Source organism: Diabrotica undecimpunctata, chromosome 3 (assembly GCF_040954645.1).
Source record: "Diabrotica undecimpunctata isolate CICGRU chromosome 3, icDiaUnde3, whole genome shotgun sequence".
Lineage (NCBI taxonomy): Eukaryota > Metazoa > Arthropoda > Insecta > Coleoptera > Chrysomelidae > Diabrotica > Diabrotica undecimpunctata.
The window spans coordinates 151323867-151349130 of NC_092805.1; the positions used below are offsets into that span (position 1 = coordinate 151323867).

Below are 25264 nucleotides of genomic sequence, written 5' to 3' on the forward strand. Positions count from 1 at the left end.
CTCTCAAAATGGCACTTCCCGTCTAACCACCAACTTGTATAATAATTATTGAAAGCTCGATTACAAAATGCTGTTATAATTCAACACTTTTTGAAAATTTGGCAGCTGTGGCTTATTCTACGCAGCTATATAATTCGACAATGATATACAATGGAACTCAAAAAAAAGTACCTATTAATTTATGCAAAAATTTGTTGAATCAAAACATTCAATAATGTTCGAAAGAACTATAGAGGACAATTTTTAGAGGAAGCGATCTTGATTAGAAGCTTAAGAACTTGGTATTTAATAGTCGACATCGCTAATACGGAAAGTAGTCTTAATATTTAAAATTTAACATTTAGAGAAGGGTAAAATACAAAATATTTTGCTATCAAGCTATATAAAGTATATATGTATACTTACTGCAATAAATCATTGGGTTGACTTCTAATAGCAGCCTTTGCATACTGTCTTAAAAGATATGGAAACGATGGAGGAATTGTGATCTGCTCGGCGCAATAAATTTGTTCTGGCAAACCCGGCATTTCTTGGTTAAAGCTCTTAATATATTTTTTTAATAATTTCTAATACGTGTATAAATGACAATTAAAATGCCATCGCAAGGTTTAATGAAACCCATTCAATATCAATGTTTGTATTGAGGACATGTAACGGTTGGTATGGTAAAATTATTGATTAATAAGTTTTAGTATATAAATTATTAAGCAGTAAAAATGTATTAAGTACAAATTTAGGTCTTATGAATTATTTGTAAATATTACCAAATAGATGTTACGTTATTTATCGATTCTGTAAAGCCTAGTGGGTTATAACTCCATTTTTCACTTTTTTCCTACTATAAATATAGAATTCTTTCAAGGCCAATTATTGGGCCCCGTTATCCAACAAGGAACCAACTAACATTTTTTTCGAAAATGGAATTATTGATTTGTATAGACTGTAAATAATATGATTCACGTTTTACAATAACGAAACCAAATGCTGTGATACCTCAGCACCATCTCCTGGACGATAGAAGCATATTGCAGATTAATAAATTCGGTCGTAGGTACAGGTTTTCAATTTCGCACCAAGTAACTGGTAGCATAATAAGATGTCAGTGGATGAAAGAATTTTTGCAAGAAGGATACTTTATCAATAATGCTGTACAAACCAAAAACTGAAAATACTGTTAGTTTCTTATCGTTTAAAAGAGTTTTTTGAATGATTTTACCGTGAACACTAAAAAAAGCCACAAAAAAGACACCTGTAATAAATGTGATGCCTTTAAAATAAAGATACAGATTATTAAATATGACGGAAATGAGAATATTGTTAGCAACAGGAACTGCATTTGGAACAAGCTGAATTAGGAGGAAAACAAATCAACGTTGACTTAATCAAGACAATAGAAGACAAAAATATAGAAACCTTTGATATAGAATACACGCTACCTTTATCTTCAGCTATAACATGCATTCTCAATAATTGGCTTTATCAACTTTTGACTGAAATTAGTCGAAGCATCGTCTTCTCGACTTTGGCATTAAAGTCCCCTATGAACATTTGGTATTGGCATTTTTCGTCTTTTAGGACTCTGAAGATATCGCCTCCAAAATCCTACTCCTCTAATAGATGTTTCGACGTGAGGATAGCAATATAGAGAATATAATTTTCTTAGATATTACCTCACTTTCTGAGCTCCACGGCATGCCTGCCCTTCGAGACATTAATAAAAAGTAGATTTTTTGCTAACCCATAACTATTTTTTGTATAATATAATATTTATACGAATAAGGAAACTAACTAGAATTTGATCTAGATAAAATGTAGATGCACAAAATTATATTTTATCCAATGTTTTTTCATAATAATAATTAATGAATGCCATGTGTAGTGGGCGGTTGTATTATTATTTCCCAGATTTAGCCATATGGCTCACACTTCCTCTAAGGGGAAAATTCACTCATCCCAGATACCGACGGTATTAAAAGAATTGAGCTCTGGTTTTTCCGTGTTATCGAGCCCTAGGTGACTAGGTATATTTATATATTCAATATATTTATAAGCCATTCATGCGGCACTGAATCAAAGGCCTTCTTGTAGTCAATGAAGGCAGTAAAAAGGTTTATTTTTTTTGTGTGTGCCTGGTTAGAAATGACTGAGTCGATAATAAGTTGTTCTTTGCAACCCATGGAACCCTTAGCACATCCTTTCTGTTGGGGCTCTATGATATTGTTTAGAGCACAGTGTTGATAGATACGTCGGGCTACACAGGATGTGACCAATTTGTACAAAGTTGGAAGACAAGTAATTGGGCGGTACTTTGCTGGATCTTGGATGTTACATTGATCCTTCGGTATTAGATAAGTGGTTCCCTGAGTAAGAAATGATGGTATTTCCTGTGAATTAGAGATAACATGAATAATCAACATTGACAAACACTCATGAACACTCTAAAACTTCTTTAGCTAGAAGTTTTGAACTCCGTCTGGTTCAGGATATTTCCAGTTATGAAGCTCTTTGATAGTATTCGAGACTCCTTCAGTGGTAAAAGATTCGTTAGGAATATTATTGTAATGCTGGCAGTTGTTCGTTGTGTCTTTAATCCATCCAGCATTGTTGTTGAGTAGCTGACGTTGAAAATTGATTTAACCAAAACTCGTGAATTTCTTCTTGGCTTGGATATGATTTATTTTCATTTTGTGTAGTGGAATTAAGTTTCCTATAAAGCGCCTTCTCTGCATGCTCAAAAAGTACCTCTATCGTCGCATTTCCGGTTGGTGCTAGGTTTGTATCTATGTTAACTGTGTATATTAATATTATTATTATCATTATTTTGAATGTATAAAGGTGTTTCATTAATAAAGTAATAAAAAATTTGGATGAAGATATTCATTTCATTCATCTATGAATCAGTTTTTGGGAATTTCAGTTTTTCCAAAAACTTATGAATGTATAAATATAAAATGTAAAATATAATATGACCCTCGTATATTTAGAACGCTTGACTGATGAAATAAATATTTGCAAATCACCAACGTTCTGAGAACCGCTGTAAATGGTATAGATAACTCTAACGTATAGAAAAAAGACACAAGATTGTAATCATGTGATTTCTTGACAAGTGATAACACGCTAGTGCCATGCGCTACATTTGTCCTTTCATAAAAGTTGCTATAATATAAAAAGAGATAGTAATAGGACGTTCCATTCGTATTAGACGAAGCCAAGTAGTTTTGTTCTGTTGTGAATTGTGAAATCGTAATCGCATCGCCACTCGACTAGAGACATTCATAAATATCACGGTCTCTTTGATTGAGTTCTGTGTTGTCATCTCCATCTTGAGAGGGTCACGTTTGTTGTACTCGTATTTTGTGTTTTAACGTTCCAAAGAAAAACAACCCAAAATGGTTCATCACATTAAAGATAAGGTGAGTTTTATGATTATTTCTGTTTATTTAAAATAAAATGCTATTAAGACGACAAACAGTTGTCTGTTATTAACTACCGAATGCGGTAACCGCTTTTTTTCTTAGTTAGGTGTGGTATTGAATAATAATTTATAACGTAATTCCTTTTATCAAGATTGGTTATATCAACTTATTAATTTTTCAAGGCTTTGACAAAAATTATTCATTTAAAAAATGTAACCATTTCATGTGCTGTTAATTTTATTTTGGTTTTGTGTAGGTGTTATAATAGATCGAGTTCTATTGATTTGTCTTTAATGGGTTACTTATTTACCGGCTTTTTGAAGTGCCTCTTATCATTATTGATAAATTTCGTATTTAATATCTGTACATTTTTTATGAAAAGACCTTAAATGTTTTAGCTACTAATAGTTCCCCGATTTTTTGTAAAAATACATTAACTCACTTGACAGTTAAATAACGAATTTTTATATTTACTTATGGATAATTAACATCTAATTATAAGGATGACCTTTAAATAACGAATCCATGCATTTTAAAAAGTATTTTCCTTGCGTATTTTTTTAAAAATATGACATAATTTTGGATTACATCAGGTTTTAATATAGAAAGAAAAAACATCTTGAATAGTATCCTCTTGTTCTTCTTTGAAAATAATCATTTTACTTGAGTACATGACATTCTTTTATTAATTTCCTAATATTTGTAAGATAAGATGGTGGATGAAACTGAATATAATTTTTGAACCCTAACAACCCATTTCCTGTAATATTTCTGATTTATTTAGGATATTTCCCAAGCAGGCCTTTTATTTCTAACATTTTGGCCTATATTATGTTTTCTTCTTTTACCAATCAGAAGGTTTTTCTTTCTTTTCTCATACAATGAGTTTGTAGTATGCATTAATTATGTGAAACATTTTTATCCAGGGTGTTTTTGTATTTTTCCTGATATTTTCAGGTTTTAACACTCTCCTTCTACCAATCAAGGTATTTCTAAATTCAAAATGTTATCATTTTGAAAGTCTAGTGTATATATCAATATCGAAGTACTGGTATTACTTACTTATAGCATATTCTGTTTTTCGTTTAGCACATCCCAATTGCCATTTCTTTTCATATAATAATATGAAGTGAGGTGAGGTCTCTTTTCTACATTGCTGTTTTTTATGTGTGATATTAGTAGTTTCAAATTTAGATGAATGTAGATGGTATACTCAGTTCACTGATCCCAGTCTGAATTATGACAACCAAGCTGGCTTGGAAGAGCTGTGTGTCATCAATGATTGAGATACTTTCTTTTATAATGTCTTTTTCCAATAGTTGTTTTGATATTGCATCTAAATTACATTTAATTTGAGTAATGAGTGGTTTTAAGTTGACACTAAGGTTTTGATTATGCTTGATCTGCGGTTGATTCAGTTACAAGTCACTCAGAATTTCATGTTGAATAGATTGTATTGGCCATCAACAATTACATTGCTTAATCCTTCGAGATAATATTTATTGTCTTGAGCTGTGATTTCAAATTACTTTATTATGTACATTTCTCACAAATTAAATATAATTACCACGAAAAAAGAATATTTTCATGGGCAGTATAAGTAAAAAATGAATTTTACCTTGTTTTGCAATAATGCACAATAATATATTATGTGTGCATTAATTTTTGTGTGTTTTAATCATCAAAATCAAACAGGTTACTTAAATATAAAATATGTAAATGCAATGGTTATATAGCATCAAACTTCATCACATCTATAAAAAGTATTGAGTCATAATCTCGCCAGTCTATGTAAATTGTTTTAACAATTCTAGAATAATGGTGAATGGAACCAAACTAGGATAGCTTCAATAAATAATTCTAATAAAAATGAGAAATCCTTCAAAATAAAAAATTTGAATTCACTTGCCAAACCTTGGCTTGTAGATGATTTAGAGAGTAATATTTATAAATAATTTCAAACCAATTCTTGAATATAGATTTTAGCATATCTTGTAGAACTGTAGACATAACTTATCAATCAATTCGCAATAATAACTCCCGAAATATCAATACTCTGTCAAACATGTCAAGTTTACTGATGCTGTGGAAATTAAAGAGTTTTGTATTTTATGTTATAGAAATATAAGTTTATTACTATTTTAATGGGAATATGCCACAATTGAAGGTTAAAATAAGTTTATTGATGTTTCAATTTCCACTTAGTAAATTGTTCAAAAAATACAAACATTAATGTTGTGACAATAAACTTATTTTAAACTTCAATTGTGGCTTATTCCCATTAAAATAGTAATTGCTTTAATATGCCACAAGAAAATATAAGTTTCCTTAATCTATGTAGTTATTAGTGTAAATCAACTAGTGATGGTTTGGCCTTTCATCCACAATCTGTCATTTTTTCCAAATCTCTCTACCATCCTCAACATCTTGAAGCCATTGTTTTCTTGGTGTACCTCTCCTCCAAGGACCTTTCATTCTTTTGTGCAAAATTTTCCTCTAAGGTCTGCAATCTTCTAGATTTCACAAACCGGACTATGCCTATTTTTAGCAGTTTGTGCTTGGTTGAAACCAGTGAGTCATCTGTTTATCACATTGTAGGATGACTTAACTTTATTCTGTTGGTTTAGACTTTCACTTTCCTCAACATACTGCCTTAAAAAAGCTTTGTTTTTTTGCAGGAGCCTGTTTGAGACTTTTCTTCATTGAATCTATCACTGCTTTGGCTTGTATCTCCTGCAGTATTGCTTGCCACGAAATATGTTTCTGGTTTATACTTCCATTCCCCAATGAACATTGATTTACAACCAAGTCCTATCTGAAAATTCTCTGCCAGATATTCTTGGTATCTTTTAAATATGTGAGCATTTTCACTGACTCTGTATGTTGTTCTGCCCACTTTGTCCATTATACAGAGATTATATCTAAGTAAGCAGTGTGCCTAGTGGAAACATCTGTATAGCATTCATCTGTATAGCATTCAGCAACACTATGAGCAATCTTATTACTAACAATTACTTTACTATCTCCTCTCTCTATCTCTCTCTCCATCTCTTTATCTCTGTAACTTCAAAACCCTTCGTGGATCTTTCTGTACAACTTGCCTCTACCTTCTTTGGTGGGTCAGTTGTGTATTACCATTGCATGCAAATCATTATAGATGTTATCTCCTCACCTAAGTCTAGGTCTACCTATGGGTCTCTTTCTCTCTATATATCTGTTTGATGAGCCGTTGTTCATTGAGTCTACAGATCCTAACTTCACAGGTCCTGCCCACCTCACTCCATGGGCTTTTATCTTCTTTGGTTGGCTATACAAGGTTTCCAGTTCTTCATGTGTTCTCATTTGATAGTTTCTGTTTGTCCTATCAGCTGCTGGGCCATATATTTTTCTCAGTTTTTTTTAATGTTCAAAATGCCTTAACAATAGTTTGTTTTGTTTTTTATAGTCGAGGTTTTTGAACTGTATGTTACAACTGGTCTAACCACTGTTCTGTATATTTGGGTCCTCGTTGATATCAACACCATATTTAACTTCAATATGTCTTGTAATGCGTATAAGGCTCTGTTAGCTTTCTGTATTCATGCCCTTATTTCGTAATTACTTAATTGGACCTAACAAATCATTTATTATGAACCTAGTTTTAAACGAAGGAAGTGAATCATTTATCTTAATAGTTTCTTTGTATTTTTCAATGTTAAAAAGGTAATCTTCCATAAACTGTCTCTTCTGTTGTGATCTGCTCTGAGTCACTATCTGCGGTAGTTTTCCTTTTCTGAGTCTGACCCAATTAAACCTGACAGTTCTGTTTACCAGTTTCGCATACATTCAGAACATATTTTATAATGGAATGAAACTCCGAAAATGACTTATTTTTCCCATATCCACTTTTAAATAAAACAAAAAACACTGTCAAAACAAAATCATATAAAAGTAAGAGATTGTTGAATAACAATGTATAGGACGTCAGAAAAATAATGAAATCTGCATGTGGAAACTTGAAAAATAATCTCGAGGGAAAAATTACAACTGTATAGAGTACTTACAGAGTAAAATGACGCACCAGTTTAGATATATCAATTTTGACTAAACTGTTGTAAGCATGAATTGTACAAATAAATGCTGACATAATAATATGTCTTTGAACATCCACTTAGTATATCTTATCAACAATAGCTCACGAAAAACTAAACAAACATAATCGTTTGATAACTAGAGATGCTTGCAATAGGGACTTCCGAACTTTGACAGTAGCGGCTATATTGTTGAAGTTACATCTATTAAATCGACTGCCGTTTACTCAAGTCTGTTTTGCCAGATCTGCTTGGATGGATATAGCTTAAAATACGTGCAAATGATAAAATTGTTTTATAAAAATGGATGTTCTGCTAGGGCAAGCATTTTATCGAGAGGACGACTATTCGCACTATGATGGATAAAATTTGAGTTCACATATTCAGTAAAAAATCAACCAACACCTGTACGTGGACGAAATGCAAGATTTGCAGAAAACACCGTCGTAGTTTATGAGAGTGTACAGAAGAATCCGAAGCAGTCGATTTCACGTCACTCACAAGAACTCTGCCTTTCACAGACCAGAACTTGGCAAATTTTACGTCGTCCTGCATCTGAAGACCTAGGAGCTGCAAGTACATGACCATAGACAACGACGTCTGTTCTCCGAATGGACTCTGATGCAGTTGAAAATTAACTCTAATTTTCCGGATGAGATCAAAGAGCCCTCGTCCAAATCATCCCGAAAAAGTCACTTTTTTTAGATTTTGGCCTAAATTGGCATGGTTATCTCACATGGAGATGATATGAAGTTGCTACCGAGATCGTGCAATTTAACCCTATTAGACTCTTTCTTGGATTTTCTTAATTCACAGGTTTATGCGAGTATCATCAGCCATCAACGTCAATATTCATACCATCGGCCAAATTCAGCCAGATTTATGGGTCAGAAAAGCCGCGGCGGACATTTGAACGATATTATATTCTTTACATCATGGCATCGGGAGGCCCTTAATATTATTATCATCAACAATCGTAAAAATATCCTAACGAGAGTAAACTAATAAAATTCCGGGATTCTTGTATGACACAGCAACTTTAAAAAGGTTACGAGTTAAATGAATCCTTGAAAACTGAAATTGTATTACTCATTCGGATGATGCGCATTTTATAGTGACTATACAGTTGTGCTAAATATTTTGCATTAATCCGGAAATTGATCATTCCAATGAATAGTTATTTCAATCATTTGCGTGCATTCACAGATAAGAAACATCTAAAATAAATACAATATATTTGTAATTTATTGGTACTCCATATCTGAATAATTATACACTTGTTTGGAGGTTGTAATAATTATCTTTTTATTACCATGAATGTGTTTTGGCTCCTATGTTTATAGTTAGAATGGTTTAATTCGTTGTCTACTAAAATTGTAAATAAAATAATGATACGAGAAATGTACTAATGCGATAGTTTCAAAAATGAAAAATTTGAGTGAATTGCAGTGGGACACGAGCAATTGCTATTAGACTAGGCGGGATCTGTAGAAATTCAGATCATAATGGACATTTTCCATAGGAAGCTATTTTTTTGCCGAAATCCCTTCAGAATGTGCCCAATATCGATAATCACGATATGCGCCAGTCGCAAACCCTGTGCTAAATTTTTTATTTAACAAAATCTGAAAACAATTGGAAATTTCTCATTTTTTTGCTTCTATTTTCGTTTATAATTCGGAAAATATTGATCCTAGAGAAAAAATTATAAGAAGTTAAAAGTTTCGTTATTCAATTTTACACAATATTTCGTTAGCTAGAAATTGAAAATTTGATGTTTATTGTTGAAAAAATAGCAATAATTGGAAAAAAAGTACAAAAAAATGAAGTTAATCCTTTAAATGTTTTCGACTTTCTAAATTTGACTTACAAGCTCCATATTCCGCCTAGAAAAACCTTTTAATATGTTTAAAACGTGTGCTAAATTTTGTTAAGATCTGTCGGATAGGTTTTGCGTAATAATTTTGCCATCCAGCCTACTGGAAAAAATCGCAAATTTAAAAAAAAATATAGTAGGCCCTAAATAAGGCACTCAGATAGTTGCAATTTTTTTTACATATAAAGGAAGGCTCAAACTTTCAAACGCTTTTTGTAAAATTCAAATCGGTTCACTAGAAGAGCCTAGAAATTTTTTTAAAGTTTTAAACATTTTTTAGACTTATAAACAAATTGAATAACTTTACGAGCTTTAAACATATCCTTCCAAAAAAAAGAAAAAGACTTTAAAAAAAATTATTGAAGATTGAGTCAAAATAAAGTTTATTTATGAAAAAAAATTTTTATTTTTTATTTTTTTTTGTTCGCCTTTGTTTTAACAATTTAAATTATTTATTAACAATTTATAAATACATATTTGTTTACTAAAAGTAACAATTTACTTCAATGTATAAATTGCAAGCTCAAAAAAAATGCATGAAGAAAAAATGCAATTACTTGTTTAACATACAATTGTTTATTGCAAATTTCCCAATTTGCAATTAAAAATGTTATTTGAAAATATGATATTAGAAATCCTTGTCGTCCGAGACATCGATTAAAAAAAAGAGCAAAATTGGTTAACAAGAAGCCAAGATAATGTAATTTTTAGCGCGCGCTATGATTTTGAACTCGCCTATTCACATTTCGAGTGAATGTCCCCCACCACCACCTCTCATGCATTCCGAGCGACAGTTTACGCGAAAACGGTATTTGTCTTTTTTATGAATGTTGGCATGAAGCGCATTACGTAAAACTTTTCATATAAAAAGTACTTGACAAGACGAGGGTACTTGTTTAAAAACGAGCCCTCTATCACTTATGGTTACACGGCAAATGTATGCCAACTTTGACCATTAATATCTCGGCAACCAATAAGCCGAATGTATCTTTTTTTTAAAGAAGCGTCTTTTCATGTTCTTTAAGTGTATAAATTTTGATATTGATATGTTTAAAGCTCGTAAAGTTATTCAATTTGTTTATAAGCCTAATATATATAAAAAATGTTTAAAACTTTAAAAAAAATTTTAGGCTCTCCTACTGAACCGAATTGAATTTTACAAAAAGCGTTTGAAAGTTTGAGCCTTCCTTTATGTGTAAAAAAATTTGCAACTATCTGAGGGCCTTATCTAGGGCCTACTATAAATTTGAAAATTGCGATTTTTTTCCAGTAGGCTGGATTACAAAATTATTATGCAAAAACCTATCCGACCGATCTTAACAAAATTTAGCACACGTTTTAAAAATATTAAAAGGTTTTTCTAGGCGGAATATGGAGCTTGTAAGTCAAGTTTAGAAAGTCGAAAACATTTAAAGGATTAACTTCATTTTTTTGTACTTTTTTTTCCAATTATTGCTATGTTTTCAACAATAAACATTAAATTTTCAATTTCTAGCTAACGAAATATTGTGTAAAATTGAATAACGATTCTTTTAACTTCTTATAATTTTTTCTCTAGGATCAATATTTTCCGAATTATAAACGAAAATAGGAGCAAAAAAATGAGAAATTTTCAATTGTTTTCAGATTTTGTTAAATAAAAAATTTAGCACAGGGTTTGCGACTGGCGCATATCGTGATTATCGATATTGGGCACATCCTGAAGGGATTACAGCAAAAAAATAGCTTCCTATGGAAAATGTCCAATCCAAAACAGATCCCGCCTAGACTATATATTAAATGTTATGTTATGAATGTTATATTATATGTTATAGCAGAAAATAGAGACGAATTTGCAATGGTTATAGCCAACCTTCATTAGTCGAGTCGGCACTAGAAGAAGTGTTAATATTCCTTCTCAATTTTATTTTTTCTCTAGTAATACTACTCATAATTGATATTCCACGATAATTATTATTAAATCATTCAATATCGCGCATTAAAATAATATCTGCGCGTTTTAAATATAGAAAATTATCATGGTCGTTACAACATTTGCGTTCTTGGATTTTTTACTTTCTTGATGAAGCGATAAGTGTTAAACAAATACGGTAATTATCGATATTAGGTATCTTATCTGTCGTATATATTGTTGTTAACTTAAAAATATTTTACGTTATCTTTTCGGTCTGGTAAAGTTGTTTGTTTATAGAAAAATGTCGAAAAAACTAAAAATTTGCCTAATTGCTTGTATATAACAGGTGGATTGGTTTTAATAACAGAATCATACAGCCACAGAAACTTTTCAGATCAATATTACAGTAGACTCCCTCTATAACGAGAACTGAAATGGCAGACTAATTACCTCGTTATAAGCGGATCTCGTTATATCCAACAATAATAATATTGTGCATACATATGAATATGTAGTTTTCTAAAACATTAACTTTCTATAGTGAAGCCATTCGGAGCAATATAATATGCTAATAAATATTGTTTGAATGGCGTTTTTAAAACAAAGTTGTTTACTTTTATTGTCAATGAAATGCATTAAAACAAAAAAGAGTTGATTACTTTTACTGTCAATGATATTATGTTAAAACAAAAAATCTGTATTCTGTAAATATGTATAAAGCGTATAAAGTTATTTTGTCATTTTTGACTGCTTTAAATTGTCCAGTATTCTATCTATCATATTTTCTAAAGATGTGAAACAGTTTTATGCTTCTTCATTTGCGTTTTGTCCTTTGGATAAAGTTTCTGACAACCTTTAAAACACTTTCCACATCTTGTCTATTACATTTCCGACTAAGAATCATAAATTGTAAGAAGTTTATTGCGGGCGGCCCGCAGTTAAAAAGGGTATTTATTTATAGCTACGGCCGGGCCAAAACGTAAAAAACACGTTTTGCAATCTTATTTTCTCTTGTTATAAGCAAATTTACCTCGCTATAAAGGGTTATAGTTCAATAGAAATTTCACGGGACATCTAATGTACCTCGTTATAAGCGAAATCTCGTAATAACCGTGTTCGTTATAAAGGGAGTATATGTATTTATATTTTATCTTTTTTAGACCGTAACATTAATGCTTCATTTTTGCTTCTTTCTGTTAATCATCATCATCATCCATCCTCCATTTATCACGTCCACTGCTGGACATAGGCCTTCCTTAAACTGCTCCATTCTTTGCTATTTTTTGCTCTTTCTTGCCAATTTTTGGCGATACGCAGGATGTCGTCAGCCCAATGTGTAGGTGGTCTTCCTCTACTACATTTGTCTGCTCTTGTCCTCCAATTTGTGATTTTACTTGTCCATCGTGAGTCATGCATTCTCGCTACATGGCCTGCCCACTTACATATTAGTTCCGGTATGCGTTCCACAACATCAGCAATACTAGTTCTTTTATCACAGATCTTCGTTTCCTATTCGGTCCCGCAACATCACTTCCAGCATAGACCGTTTCGTTCGTCTCTGTGCCACTCTCAATTTCGAAGCCGTAATTTTGGTTAGAGTCATAGTTTCCGCCCCATAGGTCATGACCGCTAATACGCATTGGTCAAATACTTTTCTTTTGAGGCTAATTGGTATGTTGGCCCTAAGTGTGTTTCGCAGTAATTCGTCTTTGGATTTCGCATGTTTGGTTATCCCTGCTGATTCTTATTTCATGACCCAAATACGTATATTTCTCCACTTTGTTGTTCTACCACTTTGTCTTCAATAGTTAAATGGTTATTGGGGACCATATTTGTCATAAACTTAGTTTTGGTCAAGTTTGTTTTGAGGCCCACCTTCGAACATGCAAAGTCCAATTCATTTAACATATCTGTGGTTTCTCCTAAATTATCTGTGATAAGAACATTGTCATCTGCGAAACGAAGATGTTGAAGCTTTTCTCCGTCTATTGTTACTCCTCTTTGGTCCCAATTCATCATCTTAAAGGCATACTCTAATGCCGTTATGAATCATTTCGGTGTCAATGTATCTCCTTGTCTTATCTCACGTTGTATTTTTATTGGTCGGGTTTTATCGTGTATCTTAACAGTCATAGTGGCATTTTTGTAAATCTTGTAAATAAGTTCACTATACTTATGGTCAACCCTGCTGTCATTCATTGCTTCTATAAGGCTGTCTATTTCGATCGTGTCGAACGCTTTATGAAAATCTGTGAAAGTGAGGACAAGAAGTTTGTTGTATTCTATAAATTTTTCAATGAGTGTCTTTACTGTATGGAGATGATCATTGGTACCATAATTTGATCGAAATCCTGCCTTTTCTGTCGGTTGGTAGAAATCTAATTTTTTCTCCAATCTTGATGTCACTAACCTAGTGAAGAGCTTGAATATGTGGTTCAACAGGCTAATAGGTCTATAATTTTCTAGGTCTCTTCTATCTCCTTTTTTATTCAAAAGGATGGTTATAGCATTGTTCCATTCTTTGGACACCTCTTTTTGCTGCAAACATAGATTAAACAGTTTCCTTAATTTATTTAATAGCATATATCCTCCATGTACGATAGCTTATATTACAATTCCATTCTCTCCTGACACTTTGTTATTTTTCATTTTTCTTAAAGCTTGCTGAATCTCCTCAACCTTTATTTCTGGCATTAGTTCGGAACCTTAATTCATGATCTTCTGTGAAATGGCTGTTTGTATTCCTGTTTGATCTTCTCGTCTACTTCCATATAATTTCTCGTAAAACTATTCAACGACCTGTATTAACTCGTCTCTACGTCGTACCTGATATTATTTTATTTTTCTTGTTTCTTAATTTATGAATTTCGCATTTCCCATTCGTTAGCTTTCTACGTAGAACTTTTTTGCTGTTATTTTCCTGTGTACGTATAATATTATCGGTTTTAAATTTCCTTAAATATCTCCCGATTGCCTTCGAAACAGTTTTATTCATTTCTCTTAGAGTGTGGCTCTCTGCATTCTTATCGCTTCTCATTTGTCTTCTTTGATCCAGCAGCGTGTCAGTATATGGACTTATTTTACTATCTTATTTTTTTTTTTTAGGACAGTGCACTGGGTGACTTTCTTGTAAGGCGTTTCTGATGCAATTATTCAAGTCGTTAAGATCGTTCTCGGAGGTTTCATGCAGTAGTAGCTTATTATTGATATGTGCCTGATCTTGGTTGTTATCTAATGGGGGTGTCCAGATGCAATGAGATTTATTTTTAATCATAGTCTATTCTTTTTGTGACTCCTTTCTTATTATTCTGTTGGCTTTCGACATTCATTCGTAGTTTCTATTTTTATTCGTATTTTTTACTAGTATTTTATTTTTATTTTGAACAATACCTGTTCATGATCACTTCCTTTATCTGCCAATGCCAGGGCACTTAAGACTTGAGAACTGCAACTCTCAGTACAAAAAAGATAATAGACCATATACAATCTCAACAAAACTACTTAAAAAAATAATAATCATTATCAAAGGCTTTACAACTCTTCGTTATACTATCATTTTCTCCAGATCATGTCTGACTGCATTTTTTCACTATTTTTTAAGCCGTCCTACAGATCTTCTCCCATCTGGTCTTTTCCAAAATTCATAAGGCGATTGTCATTACTGAGTAACACATGTTCTGCCCATCTTAATCGATTAGTCTTTATATATCTTCGAAAAGGCTCCTCGCTGTTGTGTCTGCGCTTCCATTGGTTCGTCACGCTATCTCTACAAGAGTCATATATTACTCGAAAGGATTTTACGTTACCATACCAGTCATTTATCTGCTTCTTTCTTTGTTAGCGCCCATGTTTCGTTTCCGTACGCGCTGCTGGTCGTATTATGGTTTTGTATATTTCGATTTTTGTACCTCATGAGAGAAGTTTTGACCTCGTCACATGTTGTATTGAAAATAAAGATGTGTTTTCCGCCAGTATTCGCGTTTCAACTACTTTTGGTTCTAGTTTGTTGTCATTGGTGGATGTTGCTTCTAGATATTTAACTCAGGACAACTGGCAAACTGTTATCGATGTATTCTCCTATTCTTTAATGTATGTAAAAATTTGAGTTTGATTAACTACGTTATGAACTTACTACAAGTGATCTTGTGGTGGTATCTTAGACTAGTAGGATGTCACATTTAAATTAAATAAGTTGAGGGTATTTCCGCCGAAACCGGAAGAAGACTAGTAACAAAAAATATGGCTCCAGATGAGTTATTTATCATTATACTTTTATGCAAAGTTTCATGAATCGCGTCTTTTTTGTTTAAAAGATATTTAGTTGGTTCCATAATTTATTCCAACCCTGTATAAAAAATTATTTGTTTTCTTACCACAGCACAGAACATTAAGAAACAAATAAAAACCGAAAATCATTTACAAATTTTAACATCAGAAATAGAATATGCTTTGAAAAACATGAAAAGCAGAAAAACCGACCCGATATGGTAGAATAATGCACTTTTCTAATAAGATCACTTCGTTACTTTCAAAACCTCTTGTAACATTCTAAAAGAAGACAGGTAGAAGTCACTTTCGTCCCGTTCCCTAAGTACAACAATGCTAAAAAATTTAACAGCTTGATAAGCCTTCTAGTTTGAAGCTTTTCGGTTCGATTTCAAAAGTTTAATAGGAACCGGTGAATCTCCATTCGTGTCATTGTACTCATACGAAACTATCGGTATCAACAAAAGGACTCCTCCTATTTGTGTTTTGTAGATTATGAAATGGCTTTTGATAAAATCGGTCACGAAAAACTAATAAAATGTAAATGAAGGACCATCTCACATGAGGTCTACTGAAAACAAAACGTCTGTGTTGAATTATAAATGGGAAATACTGGAAGCTCTCAAAGGGGAGTTAGACAAGGTTGTATACTATTCCTAGTTGCCAAACGGGTTAGAGATTCTAACACTTTGTTTTCTAAAAATGTAAGCCGTAACCTGGAATTATTTATATGTATGCTACGGCGGCTAAGCGAAAGGCAGTTAGGACCTTTATCGCCTCGTCTATGATAATGTTTGTAGCAGTTGCAAACGAAACTTCAGAAAGAAATAATTCGTTGGATTATAGGAAAACGTTGTATTATACTATAACAAAACACCGATCGTATACTTGCGTTAATAAATTGCAGTAAGCTACATTTTTTAAATTCTGGTAAGACAATAGTAACAATAGTAAGGTAATCCTGCTCATAATTCCAGACCGTGGCCTAAAAAACCAAAAACATTGTATTATACTATTAAAAAACACCGATCGTCTACGCTATTTCAAGAACAATTGAAGAAAGTTGCCTTTTTTTAATTCTGGTAAGACAGTAGTAACAATAGTAGGGTAATCCTGCTCATACTCAATCGCCAGTCAGCTAATAGTTAATCGCCTGAGCCTGGTTTAAACAGCAGACCCCTGACGTTATAGTTTATTTTTATGAACGAAATTAGCATAATTTTAACTTGTAGCTCCGACCACTCCATGGGCGTGCTCAAGATTAATTAAAAAATTACTTTGAATAATTGTAAAAAATAAATGAATTATTTCAGTGTTATAAAGTGTTATGTGGGATCTAAGTACTGTCATTCCACGATTTTTGGCAATTTCATCAATTTCGTATTTTTTAAATTTTTCTTTATGAAGGGCACACAACGAATAAAGTTCCTTTCTTATAGATCCGGGATGGTACGTAATATTTTTTGAACTCAGCCAATTCTGCAAGTCTTTTTTTAACCACTTGGTTGTGGGCAGTCCTTCTATAAGTCTGGAGTGATAACTTGCATTATTCATTACTATTACACAGTTCTTAGAAAGAAGATCTATCATTTGTTCGAACCATTCTTGAAATACATCAGCGTTCATGTCTTCATGGTAGTCACCGGTACGAGTTGATTCAAAAGTTAATAAACCACCTTCAACAAAACCGTCTGAACTGCCAATGTGTACTATTATCAGCCTGCGTCCCTTTCCTGATGGTGGGTTTAAACCAGTAGATAAGTTATTTACAAAAGCGTGCCTTTGACTTGTAACAGTTTCATCCTGCCAAAATTTATTTGGTGTATGACCCTCGTTGATCCATGTTTCATCAAGATAAAATATTTTTCTTTTTTGGTTTCTCATTTCCTTTATGGTTCTTAGAAAATGTCTTCTCCATATGACAATATCGCTTCTTTCTAATAAAATAGACTTTCTGGGATTCTTTTTCCAGCGGAAGCCTATTTCTTTTAAAAGTTTCCATAACGTACTTCGACTCATTTCTGGGTAATCCTTATCATCTCGAACTGAGACAAGAACTTTATCCAATGTTGGAAATTCTTGTCTAAAGAAGAATTCATGCACTTTCCGTCTAAGTCCTTCTTTAAAATGATATTCTATTTGAAATTTTGGTTTCCCTGGAGCATTACGTGGCATTTGAAAACTACCACATTTCTCTTCTTTAATAACTCTGTAAATCGTAGATTTCCCAACACCAAGTGTACTGCTAACTAACTCAACGGTCTCATCAACACTTTCACATAAACGTTTGTCTGTAAATGATTTAAAACAATTAAATATTAATGTTTTTTCATTAACTGTTAGAGGACCAATTTTTCGGCGTTTACACGGCACTTCCAAATTTTCCATAATACTAGTATACACAATAAACTGCACCTTGCAACTGAAGTACCTACTTTTAGTGAACTGTTAAGAATTTTGACTACGCCACTTGGACCTTCCTATATACAAAATGGAAAAACCCACTATCACATTTTCTGTGGAATAAGTTTAGAAGGTAATTATCTAGTCAATTACTGTCGTAGATTCCTGGAATTAAAGAATTAAATGTTTGATTGTTGAAACCCTTACTTCGTGGAATGCACTTATTTCAGATAAAATAAAACGTTTTATTTTATCTAAAGAATTAAACTTTATTTTGCAAATAGGCAAAGAATTAAACTTTATTTTGCAAATAGATAAAATAAAACGTTTTATTTTATCTAAAGAATTAAACTTTATTTTGCAAATAGGTAGGTACTTATTAAACTTTTATTGGTTATATATAACCAATAAAATAAACATCTTACATTTCTTGCAAATTCATTAGTACCTGTTAACCTCCATCACTCCGACACTGGCAACCTTATTTAGGGATTAGTAACCCTCACAACTATTGTATTCTATTCTGCTCCAACCTTTATACCTGGTGGTCATACTCAATTTAAAATTGTTTTCCTATATACTTCTGTAAACTTGTTGACAAATATCTTTTTTTCATTGAGTCACCCGTATCAACAGTTTAGGGATTTGCATACATAATTTATTGTTTTATTACTCTCTCATACATAAAAATACACTATAGTAATAAAAATTAATAATAAATAAATAATTATAAAATTAAGTCTTTTTGACGTTTTAATTTCAAGCTAGAAAGCGATTTGCAAAATATATTTTTTAACGAAAAATCTATCTTATTTTTTACTGTTGAAACAAAACTAAAACCTGATTTCGCGTAGCAAAACAACATAGTGTCTGTAATTAAAAAAATGATATTCATACGTTAAACAATTTATTACCTTGTACTTGAATGGAATTAATAGTCATAAAAATGAGCTTCTGAAGATTATTGTTGTGATTCTTATAATATTTATTTTGGAGATGACACACAAAGCAGCTCTATAAAATATATGACTCAGAATTATCTAGTTTAAGTCTACTTATTATATTTGCATATTACATACAGTGGCTCACACCTTAAATGATGCAGTTGCTACTCAATAAAACTAGCTTGTGTCAATGGCTTTAATATTTATTAGTAAAAAACTACATACTGAAATCTGAAACTAAACTACTATAAATCGTCTTATAAATCTTATAAAATAGCTTAAGCTATTTTTTATTATTTATTTTAATATTTAATTATTTTATGAAATTAAAAATAATAAACTCGATGCATTGAAAAATAATAACTATATTTCGTAGGTTCTCCTTCATTACATAGGGCTGGTTCAAATAAATTTAGGATATGTAGTAAAGGGTTATACAGATTATGGTAAATCAAGTTTATAAAAATTTGCTGCACACACACTCGATTTAAAAGAGTATTTGCGGTATTTTTCGCGTAACTATAAGCAGGAGAGAGATAATGTCTATTGTTAGCGGCTGTCAACAGTATAGAAAATACGTCTGTTGCTAACGATAGTCAACAGGGAAGAGAGTCTTTTTTGTTTGCTTTCTTACAACTGTCTGTATTTCTAATGGAGTGGGGTTGAAATGTGAGTAGGAAGGGTTGAAGAATGGGAAATAATTGTAAAATTGTAATTGTAAAAATTGAACATGTACTCTGGGAATGTTGTTTCCAAAGCTTTAGTAATTTTTACTTCAATTCATTTATATTTGATATTTGAGCACTATTTACTTTTTTTTTTAATTTCAACCACAAATTTTCAATAATATTCAAATCTGATCACTGGGCTGGAGTTTTAACGACATTTTGGATCGTTGTCCTGATAAAACCGGTAATTGTTATTGATACCTAATTTTTGAGCCCCATCGTTGATATGCTGCCTTAGTATATCCAAATACGTATATTGGTTCATATTATCTTCAATAAAATGCATGTTATCTACTCCTTCAGAGGTCATACACCCCACAGCATCACTCCACCTCCACAGCATCACTCCACCTCCACCGTTGTTTACCTTAGTTTTCATATCAGTCTATACACTCGCACCTCTCATTGTTCCATACCACAACAAGTTTCTATCCTTGGCCTCTTCAATTCGATTCAAAAGTAAATACCGATTCCAAGTTCTTGTTAATATGTTCCCTAGCGAAAATCAATCTGATACGTCTATTTCTTTGGCCAATAAAAGCTTTATTTCTAGCAGTTCGATCATGTATTTGTATATTATTCTTTGCAACGCCTACTTCGACTACTTCGCAAATTTCAAATTGATAAGTTGTGTCATGCTCGATGGTCATGCTTCATCTTATCTGCATAAAATAATTAAATATTTATTGTTATTTAGGTATGGTATATATAAAACATAAAAAAGGCTTATGCTATTTTAGAAGACTTATAGTAATGTCAGTATGTAATTTTTTCTAATAAAGATTGAGCAACTGATACAAGCTAGTTTTATTGAGTAGCGACTGCATCATTTAAGCTGTGATCCACTGTAGTTGATTTGTAAAGTTGGGGAAAATGATAATTGAAATTGAAATCAAAATTGAAAGTAGAACGATAAGAGAGATCTTTAGTTTAGTATTAATCAATTTTAATTGTTCACAAAAATAGCACTGGCAATCCCATAAGTAACTACCATTTACACTTAACATAGACATTGCAGGCAAGAAGAGTCCGCTCGAATAGGTAACAGTGGAATTTCAAATATAATAATCTTATATCACCGATTTAATGAAGTTTCATCGCAGTTTTACACTATTACGTCATAATATGTACTATATTGTACTATTCAATGAAGCAAGAAGCAAGGAAGAACTAAGTAGTCAAGTGACGAACTAAACTGCTCCGATCATTTGTCACAGTGATGCAACCGGAGTAACTGGACAAGGACATGCTTTCCGATTTTTATTGTGTAAATATGTATATTATAACAACTGATAATAATAATTTTATAGTTTACAGTTTTGTTGATGTGATAGGTCTAATCATATTTTACAATGTACGGAAATATTTAATAATTTAACCATTCGATAACTACATATTTTATTTCCTTTACTACTACGTGATAACTTGTTTTAATAGGTTAAATTATAATAGTACAGTTTTAAACTCAAAAAATCTAGGCAGGATGGTATTTTTCGAGTTATGTCACAGCATAGCTTGGTATTATACTGCCCCATTTAGCAACAATATTCAAGGGTGACAAACGTCCTCCAGAGGAACCAAAATCGTATATACAGTCGCGTTCCCCCAGTGCGACAGAAAAAAAAAACTGACTCAAAGCAGACCCTGTATCTCTATCTAATAGGCTGGATTTATCGACCACGTCACCTTCTCATTGGTCATTTAGGTCACGTGGTCGATAAGCCTGGCAAATTGGAAAGTGATGCAGGACTGCTTTGCGCATTGAGCAAAAAGACAAAAGAGGGAATCTAATCGTTATGAAAAGGCGACCAAAAAGTGGCCTCTGATGGCGGACATATCCGGAAAAGCGAATGGCGCCAAATTTAAATTTTCCAACACTTATTAACAGTAGCTATAAAATAGTTTTCAGAATGTGTCTTAGACGAGAAAATTTTAATTAAATATTAACGATAACAGTCTAAAATTGTGAAACAATTGTTAAAAAACTTCAATATAAATAATATTTCATGTGACAGTTGGTACAAATAATAACATAACCCAACTAAATTTGATTTCTTAAACAAGGAAAGACTCTCTTTCCTTGTTTAATTTGGCCTCTTAAGATGGCACTTCCTGTCTAACAATATTTTTGCCCCCACTACCTTTACATTCCCTCTTTTGTCTTTTGCTCGATGGCTTTGCGTCAGTTTTCTTCTCTGTCGCACTGGGGAAAGGACTGGTATTGCAACTATTATATTTCTATGTATATATCTACTGGCCTAACCTCATTTCTTCGAAAAAGTATGGAAAAAATAATAATAAACACATCCATAAGACATACAAACAGTCTAATTTCACTTTAGCTGTAGTATGCGCAAATCAGTCAAGAAGCAGAAAGCAGTCGATTGGAGATAGCCGACTTATGTTACATTTAAAGAAGCGTCAGACAGGGATGCATGCTATCCCCGCTGTTTAGTATCTACTCTGATATGATTTTCAACTGCCCTTTGCATGTCTGTTTATAATTCTTGTTTTTCTACGGGGGTATTGGTATAGACATTAGTTTGCAGAAAAAACGTCTATCCTTCTTCTTTAAAATGACGTTTGGTGAAAGTCTTTAGGATTGACAATATCCGAGATACGATTTTTCAAAGTTTTCTACTTTTAACAATTTTTGCTATTAACAAAATGCAAAAATTGCCTTCGAAAGCTGCACTCTTCACCTTTCCCATTTAAATTTTTGTCTATAGGTCACTCTTTTTAAAGCTATCGAATTGAACTGTCATTATTCAAAATCGCTGGTCTCTTTAAGCTTTGTCTCTGAGAGAACGGTTCGTTTTACCCAAAAAGTGCTAATAAATATTTTGTTACAAATTATCTCAGCTACATTTTTTTGTTTGAAACATTTTTTTCTACAGCATACAAATTTTTTGTAAATCGATATTTTTCGGTTCCCCCCTCATACGTGGGACGGTTTTAAGGTATTCCCGGAAGTAGAAGTGAAAAGTGAAAGTTTTTTTAATACATATATTTTTGCAAAAAAAAAAAATTTTACTTTGAAAGGTGACAATTCGATAGGAAATTTAATTTTGAACAACAAAGTGCATAATATTCACCAAAATGCACCCTAATGTGTGTATTTGGGACAAGGACATTTCGGCAAGGACAGATTCAACCAGTTCTCAAAAACACGCTCCTTTAAATGGTAGCACTGCGCGTTTTTTATATTTGGGAGTCCATTGACCATATAAAACAATAAAACTCCTTTAACTATGTTGTTACTTTTGGCCCTATTTTTACCCTAATCAATAGCTTAATAAGAAGCGAATATTTAAGTCTATTGCTTCACAAGGCAACAATTTGCTTATCCATCAGGCCAGTCCAACATACAGGCCTTGCGTTGTCTTGTTAAAGATCTTTAAAATGCCATCTCGTCGCAAAGGATCAATATACATGTTTTTGGCATAAGGGGAGCATTAATAATACCTCCAGGAAACGGTATACCACCCTCCGTCATCAAATGGATTCAGTCCATGCTTATTACGAGGAATTACCGACCTCTGTAAGTGGTCTGTGCATTTTTTTCCAATTTATCATAAAAATAAAAATTACAACTCGTTCCGCCGGTTTTTGTTGGTCATTATTGGTATTTTTCGAAACGTTGTAAAATTGTTTTATCAATAATACACTCTCAAAATATATATCGTCATGATTGTCAAACGCATATCCATTAGATAGCGGACTTAAAAAATCCATTAATCATTTACCGCCGACACTTAATTAATAACTACATGATAAACAAAAATTCCAATATGAATCTATTTTCGAAATGTTTTTTAAAAACTCCCCGATTTTAACGCTTTATATTTAAAGTATTCATAACTAAGATAATTCCACTGCCATGGTGAAGTACAGTACTGTGCAAATTAACGAAAAAACAGTATATTTGGAAAAAAAATTATATTTTAAGAGAACTTAAATCATTTAGTAGGAAATATGTTCCCCTTTGGCTGCAATTACTGCTTTTACGCATTTTGGGACAGATTTTTCTAGCTTATGACAGTTCTCAAATATACTTTTATCTCAAAACCAAACTTGAATGACCGCTTCTATCATTTTTATTTTTGTAGTACAGTCGCTTTTGCGCAGTATAGCTTTGCAAATGGCCCACAAATTTTCAATGGGTTTAATCATCATCATCTTGGTGCTACAGCCCTTAGAGTTCCAGTTGCCGACTCCGATCTTCTCGGCATCTTGTGTTACCCCGTCCATCCACCTCAGCTTTGGTCTACCACGTCTTCTCATTCCCACGGGATGCGCTGTTAGAATCTTTATTATCGTGTTCGATTCAGGGACCCGGGCTACATGTCCTGCCCACTGCAGGCGGTTTTCGCTTAATTATAGTGTAATATCTTTACCACCAAACGTATGCTTGTAGATATTCTGCAGTTCAAAGTTATATCTACGCCTCCATATTCCGTTCTCACAGACCGCTCCGAATATCTTGCGTAGCACCTTTCTTTCAAAAATCGATAAAGCGGATTCATCTGTTTTAGTTAGCGTCCATGCAATGGGTTTAAGGTCTGGCCAAATCATTTGCTTTGACTTGTGACAGAGAGCAGAGTCCTGTTTCAATACTTTTCGTTGCCGTTTAAAACAAATATCAAGTAACGGATTGATTGAGCTGAATCGACTGAAAACCGAGACATTTCTTACCGTATTTTATATTTGTCTTCACCTTCATTGATCTTCAGACGTTTTATGTTAGTCCGAGTAGGGTTCAGATTTAATTACTTAACTTTTTTAACTACCTAATAACTATTAACACAAGCGAAAGTAATCGCTTGGGCCGATAGAATATTTTCCAACTCCAATACTCCCGGTTTGTAGCCCAAGTCACCTGCCTTATACACAATTAGTATTGAGTATCATGGCATATATCGATCTTCGTCGCAAGTGAAGAACGACCGAGGGCCGAAAGTAATGAGAGTATTGGCTCAGGGATTTTGTTTTGGTTCGATCTGTATCGGCGCCGTCGGCGTCGATCAATAGATTTTTGTCACCGTAAGATTGGATCGTTATGAACTAGCGGGATTCGGTCGTTCAATACTGAACTGTGTTATAAATTTTTAATTTATTTTCCATTGACACTATTCTAATTTATAGAATTTATTTACCCGCGTTACAATTCAAACTCGACTCGATACAATTATTCTTTTTAGATTAATTGTTTACAATAAAAAGTTCTCTATATATATTTAATAACCCTTACCTGGAGTTCCCTAGAATCGGCGTGACCCTTCCTGACCTTCTCGAATGCCATGGAAGCCAGACAAGTTTTAGCGAAGGGGACCCGTGGATATTACCTACTAAAAATACTTGTTAGAAAAATATGTTGACAGCTTAGGCTATGAGTCATATTTATCGTAACAATACTTTAAGTGATTGCATCAAAACGAACGAATCAATCGCGATTGATACAACACTAATGCCGCAGGAGACAATACCACATTTAGTATTGGTCATGACACATTAAAAAATTCCGTCTGACAATTGGCACAAAGTTATAAGACATGTTAGTGCAGAGGAAGAAAAAAACTCCGTTGTAATATGATGCATTTCCTAATTAAATATAGTCCGTTTATCAGTAAACCACATTCAATTCTCAGTATCTTTTCATCGATT

General features: G+C 32.7%; 3 protein-coding genes across 3 annotated transcripts in view; 1 reads left to right on the forward strand and 2 right to left on the reverse strand.

Moving 5' to 3' along the window:
- The window catches only part of LOC140437567 (uncharacterized), a 33317-nt gene extending 32675 nt beyond the window's left edge, over positions 1-642 (reverse strand). Inside the window, exon 1 of the mRNA XM_072527168.1 lies at positions 406-642. Coding sequence (XP_072383269.1) covers positions 406-527 — 122 coding nt within the window. The 5' untranslated portion in view covers positions 528-642. The remainder of the gene's footprint in view (positions 1-405) is intronic.
- LOC140437569 (myrosinase 1-like) overlaps positions 1-25264 on the reverse strand; it is a 370048-nt gene that overhangs the window by 314937 nt on the left and 29847 nt on the right. The window lies entirely within an intron of this gene.
- Trx2 (Thioredoxin 2) overlaps positions 3216-25264 on the forward strand; it is a 45964-nt gene continuing 23915 nt past the window's right edge. The window contains exon 1 of the mRNA XM_072527169.1: positions 3216-3416. Within this exon, the coding sequence (XP_072383270.1) occupies positions 3393-3416 (24 nt within the window). The 5' untranslated portion in view covers positions 3216-3392. The remainder of the gene's footprint in view (positions 3417-25264) is intronic.